At 52.8% G+C, this 7,816-nt stretch overlaps 1 protein-coding gene across 2 annotated transcripts in view; it reads right to left on the bottom strand.

Annotated features, from left to right (window-relative positions):
* Scara3 (scavenger receptor class A member 3) overlaps positions 1-5,177 on the bottom strand; it is a 32,964-nt gene extending 27,787 nt beyond the window's left edge. Inside the window, exon 1 of one of the 2 annotated variants that reach the window (XM_026783265.1) lies at positions 4,894-5,177. In XM_026783265.1, the coding sequence (XP_026639066.1) occupies positions 4,894-4,900 (7 nt within the window). In that variant the 5' untranslated portion in view covers positions 4,901-5,177. The remainder of the gene's footprint in view (positions 1-4,893) is intronic. The other variant, XM_005355501.2, reaches the window with a different exon arrangement.
* Positions 5,178-7,816: the final 2,639 nt, after the last annotated feature.

The raw sequence follows: 7,816 nt of genomic DNA, 5'->3' as shown, positions 1-7,816 counted from the left end.
TCCCTCCCTCCCTCCCTCCCTCCCACTTTCCATGCCTCGTTCTTCACCTGTGTCTGAAACCTCTGGGCTCCATGAAGAGCTTGCTACCTTCCTCTTGTTCCTCTAAAAGTAGAGGTTTCCCAGCACAGAATAAAGTTGTCAGTGAGCCTAGTTTAGGTGTCAAATGCGCCTTTTTCTGACAAGCCCTTCGGGTTCTCCAAGCACAACAGGCGACACCAGGGCAGAAGGCTGCCCTGACCCACAGCCTTCAGCTTCTCTTAGCAAGCCCTCAACCCTAGGCAAATCTGTCTACCCGCCAGCGTGCTTCCTGAAGTACCCAAGACTCAACACACACTGGCACCACTTCTAGCCTCTCAAAGTTGCTCCACCCTTGACTCCTAACTGAAGCCCTTTCTGAACATTTATTCACGTGCCCTTGGGACTCCTGTGGAGTCCGCTGCCCATGCTACCCCGTTGTTCTTCAGCACCGCTTGTCCTGAGCATCCAGGGCTGCCCTCTGATGTACGTCCTCGTGTCTGCCGCACAGTTAGCCAAGGTGCTTCCCTTTCAGCTTCCGTGCCTCCTCCCCCTGATGCAGGTCTCCCCTATACATTCGCTGTCTGGAAGGGGTACTGTGACACCCCAGAATAAGAGCAGCTGTCCCACATGGGTTCAGATGGGAGTGAACTCTGGAGAAAGGTGTGTGGCCTCTAATAAAGATGTTGACATCCCTGGAAACACAGGCCAGGACCTTCGGGAACTATGTCATTCTATGTCCAATTGGGAAAATGCCCAGTGAGACCCCAGGAGTTCATATCCAAGGCTATGAAACATCCAAAAAGAAGACTAGAAGCCAGAAACGTACACACTCTCTCCTTGACACCTCTTTTGTAACAATGGCCACTTTCAGCCTCTTTCACAATTACAGGGTACAAACCTTGTGTCCTGCAAAGGGAAAACTCCTTGAGAGAAGGGGTGGTACCTAAGCCCTTCCTTGTAGCTTTCTTGGACTCTAGTCTCAAGACTAAACGGATCCTGGCGTCTAACATCTGGTTAATACATATTTACTAAATAGAAGCATGCATTTTTATCACCTGGGCTCAGTTCTGAGAAGAGCATGGTGTGATTCTTGATTTAAAAGAGCTCAGCCTGGTGTGTGTGTGTGTAGGGTTAACACATTATAAAACAAAGAGGTATTGTGAGCTCTCTTGAGTGCCAGAGAATGGGCAGACAGACTGCTTGTGAGTCCTCATATTCTGATACCTCTCTGTGGCATCATCCACCCTTGGTGAGGGGACTGGGCCTAGCGTGTGCTGTGATAAAGCTGGTCTGTGAAAGACTGGGCTGACCTCAACATACAACACACACACACACACACACACAGAGAGAGAGAGAGAGAGAGAGAGAGAGAGAGAGAGAGAGAGAAGCATAGCATAATTGAATGCAGGTGGAGTGTATGCAAGAGTTCAGTGCCCATCATACCACCCCAGATGCCAAATCTAACACCCAGACCAGCTGTGTATCCATGGAAACTGCCAAGCTGTCCACCAGCGCCTGTCACAAAGCAGCATGCTTTTCCCTCTCTCACAAATTCGCTCTGAGATATGAGTCTTTTGGTTTTAAAGTTACACCAGATGGATAGCAGGGCAACAGCTTTCTCATGAGAACTTCTGATGTTTTGGAACTGACCTCTGTCATCCAAATCCCTGTAACCTATATGGCTCCTGGACCAGTTGGCGGCTCTTTTCACCTTAGTGCCATTAGCTCCTTGGTTTAGATGCTAGTCTCCTTTTTGAGGATGGAGGCTATGGCCTGCTGCCTCCTGAGTAAGCCGAGGGGTGGCCTTGTCCACAGTGTGGATAATTTCTTAGCTTTTTGGCCAAAGTCAAATGTTAGTCACGGAGCTTTCTTTTTGTCTTACTAGTTTATTTTTATTTTATACATGTAGGCAAAGTAGCCCACAGGGAGCTCTGTGAACTGTGTGTGTACATGGCGCATGCAGAGGCCAGAGAGAGCATTGAATCCCCTCCACCAGCAGTGACAGGCAGCTGTGAGCCACCAAGTGGGTGCTGGGAACCAGACCCGGGTATTCCGGAAGAGCAGCTGGCATTCTTAACTGCTAAATCTTCTCTCTAGCCCCACGGGGCTGTGTTTTTACCGCCTTCTTTCCTCCCTCCCTGCCTTTACTCTGTGTTTCAGGGTCCTCTCTAAGTTTTGGGGAATGGCTTGCTCCTCTAGTGTTGGGGAGTGGTGGAGCCCGGCTCCGCGCTTCCCACGCAGGCAGGCAGCTGAGCCACATATCACTCAGGGACAGAGACACACAGCAAACATGTTTTCCACCACCCTCCACCACTTCACTTCTGTTCATCAAGAGGTCCTGGGACCCAGAGTTTCCCAGGCCTCAAGAACACTCGGGAGGAGAAAGGGGCCCAGAGACGGCAATGGCAGAACCAGGACTGGAGGAACACATCTGAGCTGCAAACTGAGCATCTTTGATGCTTGAGCTTCTGCCTTTACAGCCAACCCGGCTGCTTCTGGGAGGCTCTGGGAGGGCTTTTTGTCAAGCCGCTGTCACAGGTGGTTGTGGGAAGCTCTGAGGTGGGCTTGTCACCAAGAGGCTGTGGCAGCTGCTTGCTCCTAGGCTTATGTGTGAGAGAGGCCAGGTGCCAGCTTTCATAAAAAGACATGGCTACCTGGGAGGCCTGGCCAGCCACCATCAGGCAGGAACTTCCTCCCCTCCCCCCCCCACCGTCAGCAGAAACATCTTGGCTGCCAGAGCAGGGCCCTGACACTGGGGTGCTCAATGGGTCTGTTTTCTGGTTTAAATACTATCCCTACCAATGCTCCCTCCCTCCTTCCACAAAACATCACATCACTGTGTTTGCTTTGAGCAGAGGACATTATGGTCCTTTGCCAGCCGATGTAATTGGAAGATTGGTGGGGCCTTGGAAGAGCCAGAAAAGTCAGCCTCCCTTGGGGAAGGGCCTCTTTGCAAAGTCCCCCTCGCCCCCTCCGAAGGGCACCAAGCTTCCACTGCAGTGGAAAAGGCCAAACATTTGCTGTTTCCATCAACCCTGTCCGTTCCATCATAGGTAGACTGCTGGGTGAGAGGCATGCTGGGAGTCAGTCATTTCCTCCCCTGACAGTTGAGACTCTGGGGTATCACAGGAAATCGCCGGAGGTTTTTAAAGAGCTACCCTGAAACTTGTGGAGGGGAGTATCTTGGAATCTGGGGAGACACCGGAGCTGGAGCAGGAGTGAGCAATCATCTCTGGTCGTTCCTAGGGACTTCCTAAGAAATATTCATTCACGCTCGCTCTTTTGTTTCCAGCACAGGTTATGACCCTATTGTTGCCTTTTTATATTTTGTCTGCAGTTATGTGGGGGGGGGGTGGCGGGGAGGCATGTCAAAAGCACTCTGAGAAGTACAGCATCCTAACACCACCGGCAAGGTCCAGGGCAGCTGTGGCCTGTAGTCTATAGCGAGATGTATTCTCAGAACTTTCAGAAAAGGATGGGGAGGTAAGAGCGCCAAGGAGGCAGCAGCTAGAAACAGGAACCCACGGCAAGGCTCTTCTTGGTCTGCCAAGGGGACTCCTCAGGGCTTGGTTTACCCAGGTCAGTCTAAGACTCCATGAGGCCATCAGAGAGCATTGGCAGAAGGTGCCACGGTGGGGGTGGGATTATGGAAGCAGAAAGGACTGACCTCTGGGCTGGAGGTCAGAGTCCTGGGCTCTGTGTGACCCTTTGGCTAGCAATGAGTTGTTCGCTGCTCTTCCATACTAGCTATGAAATTCCTGGGGCGCAGCACAAAATGTAAGTGGGGAGGGAGGAGAAGCCCGCTTAAAAACATTATGAGTTTCCAGATACCATCAGTGGCAACTTAAACAAAGTGCGGGCGTCATGGGGGTGCTGAACATGCCACACATCCAGACCCAACCCTACTCTCTGAGCCTCGTTTCCTCTGCTCTACAATGCAGAGGTCATAGAACTGTCTTCGCTTGAAGACCCAACCCTTGAACACCAAAGGAACCAACCACAGCGGCTCCAGTTGAAGCAGGCTTGGCAGATGGGGGCTGACCTCCTGGTACCACCGGGCCTTTTCAGCCTCACCTGAGAGTGTAGTTCTAGAGCCCTGAACACCATCCTCTCAGGAAAGGAAAAATGGTTAAGTTCCCACTGTCGGAACATAAGCATCCCCTGGGCTGCTAGAGGAAGGTTACCAGCAGGTGCAGGAAAGAGCACCCCAAACCTCAGGACTCCTCCAAAGCTTTCTCCCCTCCACCCCCCCCCCCACCATGGCCAGGAAGGGAGCTCTCCAGGACCCACAAGCAGCAGCTTGGAGTCAAGAAGGGCTCCTTCTTCCATTCCAACTCTGTATGGCCCTCAGGGCTTGCTCATGGTCCCCAGGTCAGAGGTCATGGAGGGTCAGACAGGGTTCAGATGTCAGGGCAGGACTCAGTTGGGACTCTAACTGGCATGATTGTCTTGAGAGGAAGGGGCCAACGTTAGTGGAAGAGTGCAGCTTAAGCCTTGGTGGGGCCTGCAGGAGCCCCTGGGATGGGACCTCAGCTGTGGTGTACACCGAGCATCTTTTTGTGCTCCCTGGGAACCAGATCAGAATCTTCTCTGTACTTTAAATTTGTTTCGAGGCAATGGCGGTGAGGCCCGCAATGCAAGTGCCATGTGTGTTCATTCCTTCCCTCTTCTCTTCCCCTGGACTTAGGACTGACTCTTCCTGTCTTGTCCCGTCCTGTCCTGTCCTGCCTCCTCCCAAAAAAGCAGCCCCCCCCCCACCGCATCTGAATATTTTCCCCAGCTCTGGGGACTCTCAGCCCTCCTGCAGCCCAGGCGTCAGGGTGCCCCATGCCCGAGGCTGGGGAGAAGGATGGTTGATCCAGAGAGTCAGCTTACCTTTCATGGTCCCTTCTGCACGGGCCTCTGCAGGGCCCGGTGGTGCTGGAGTCGCCTTGGATGGAGCGGGAAGCCGGGGTCTTCCCCAGGCAACGACCGCTGCCCCTAGGCGCGGCCAGCGGGACTGGGACTCGCGTGGGGACACATGCGGCGCTGTGTAGCTTCACAGGCGGTGTGGCCGGAAGAGAATCCCCGGAGTCGCAGGCTAGGGCCGCCGTGCTGCCCGCCGGAGCCGGCGAGCTGTGCCGCCCCGCGCCCGCCGTCTTGGCCTCGCGCGCATCCCTCCCTCCTCCTCCCGCCCTCCCTCGTCGTCACAGCTTGGGCCCCAGCCCAGATCAACTTCCTTGATATTTTCAAAACTGCCGCGGCCGGGTCCCTTTGTGCCCCTGGTACGCTGCGACGGGCGCGAAGGAGGGTTTGCCAACCCGGGGCATAGTACGGTTACCATTGTAGTGGGCGGGGCCCGGGACCCTGGATTTCAGCCTTGCAGAGCTCCCTTACCCATCTGTAAAGAAGAGGGACCTGGAGGAGCAAGAATTCTTGGGGACCAGCCCTCTGCCAACTGTTGATTTTGCACCGGTCTGTACACTCCTTGCTTCAAGCCTCTGCTTCCAGGTAGCCTCTCAGTCCTGATCAACTACAGTTGACATCTCTTGGTTGCCATGGCTCTCTGCTACTGTCAAGCTCAGTAATGTTGAACTCTTCATGGCCCTGAGCACTCCCAAATCCGGCTACATGTGGCAGGGGCCACTGACATAAAGGATACTAGAGAGGAAAAGCTATTTCAGACACCGAGGGACTCCTGTCATAAAGCCCCCTGAGTGTGTCATTTTGCATTAACTGAGCATATGTTAACCACACATTTACCAGTCACCTACCAACTTCCAGACTTTGTTCTAAGTTCTAGGAAAAGGTGGGGAACACATCGCCTCTCAGTAAGGTATGGAGAGCCAGCAATTCAACAACAGCGCAGAGATGTGGTGGATAGGACAGAAAGAGCAGGGGCTCCAGCGTGAGGACGACCTGACCTGAGCTCTTCTCATGCCTGAAGAAGGGAGACTAGAGAAGGTAACATCGAGATTAACATATAAAGAAAGCCAACTGGTGAGAGCCCTTCACTCTGTCCCCACCCCCACCCCTCCAGGCCTCTCTGACACAGACTTCAGAGAACTGGTGTTATGTAAATGACCTCCTGGCCCAGTCTCTCTCTCTCTCTCTCTCTCTCTCTCTCTCTCTCTCTCTCTCTCTCTCTCTCTCTCTCTCTCTCTGTCTCTCCCTCCCCTTTTTAAAGCTCTGTTTCTATTTCTAACATGTATCCTGGTCCAGTTCTTTACTGCCCTGAGACTCACACCCACCCCTGCAACCTTCTGAGAGCTGTAGCTCTGATGTCCACTCCAGCCCCTACACATCTTCCTCATTCAAGGCTGGAGGAAAGCAGCGAGGGCCAGAGGTAGAGAGAGACACTGCTGTTGACCCAACATGCTAGAGAGGGGCACAGATCAGTCACCTGCACTCTGCTTGGCTTGGCCTTGCCCTGGGAAGTCGACAGTTTGCTAAGGGTGTCCTCTGACTATACCAGCAGAAACTCAGGCTACCTGAAGCGTGGAGGCCAGGACACTAAGTCTGCCACGCCAGTCTGGGTTTCTGAGAATCACTACATCAGGAGACTTCTTCGGAAAGGCCAAGTAGACAGTCATCTCCATCAAAAGAAACTTCATCTCAGGGGTGGCCTGTTCGTGAACTTGTTTGACCCTCTGTATTATTTGCTGTCCTTGTGGCTGTGATGAAATCGTGACAAAATGGACGAAGGAAATAAAGAGTTTATTTGGGCTCCTGGGTTGAGCATGCGGTCTAGCCCAGAAGGGAAAGTTGATGGCTTCCCCAGATGTGGTCACAGGAAAGTAAGGCGGCTGATCACATTGTGTCCACAATCAAGAAGCCGGGGAGAGCGGGGCACTGTGTTTAGTTCACTTTCTATCTCTTTTCTTCCCTTTTTATTCAGTTTTTATTCCCCCAGACAGGCTTTCTCTGTGTAGCCCTGGCTGTTCTGAAACTTGCTCTATAGACCAGGCTGGCCTCAAACTCAGAGATTCTCCTGCCTCTGCTTCCTGAATGCTGGGGTTAAAGGTGTGCACCACCATTGTCTGACTTGCTTCTCTTTATAGTCCATCCAGGATTCCAGGCCCGGGGATGGCGCCACCCACATTCGGGGTGGCTCTTCTCACCTCAGTTAAACCTCTCTGGAGACACCTTCATCGACACCGACAGATGTTCGTTTCCTGGATGATTCTAGGTCCTGTCAAGTTGTCAAAATTAACCATCTCTGCCGTCCTGTGAAGTAAACACCACCATTATCTCCGTTATTCGGATAAAGAGACTGAGCATGGAAGGTAGAGTGGTCTATTGAGCTTGGCGGTCAGTGGGAATGGTGGGATTTGAACCTGGGCAGGTTAATATACTTGGTGAAGTACCATGAACAGTGCTTAGAAATTTGTAGACAGAGCGAGTTTTAAAAGGAGACCTCCATTTCATCCATGTTTTATGTAGCTGGTGGGGAAAGGGCCTCACCCTTGTGTGAAGGAATAGGACACCACTCCCAGGGCCTTTCTGGGTCTGAGAATATGCTCATTCTAGCCATCATCCTGATCATGCAAGAACAGCAGTCATCAGTCCTGAGAACTGTCACTTCTGGTTGCAGATGGAGCTTAGGCGAGCCCAGAAGATCAGGGGTCAGCCCTGAGGATACAGAAGGTATTCAGAGGCCCCACAGGACCCTGGGGGATGAGGAGGAGCTAGCACACAGCAGGGGTGAAGATCTGACTGGTTTAGGGTAAGAGGAAATGTACTAGGAGCAGAACCTGGGCACAGAGCAGGAGGAGAGCACGCAGGAGCAGAACCTGGGCACAGAGCAGGAGGAGAGCAC

The sequence above is a fragment of the Microtus ochrogaster genome, chromosome 17 (assembly GCF_000317375.1).
Source record: "Microtus ochrogaster isolate Prairie Vole_2 chromosome 17, MicOch1.0, whole genome shotgun sequence".
NCBI lineage: Eukaryota > Metazoa > Chordata > Mammalia > Rodentia > Cricetidae > Microtus > Microtus ochrogaster.
Note: the sequence above shows the minus strand (reverse complement) of the source record. Positions and strands in the feature narration are given on the sequence as shown.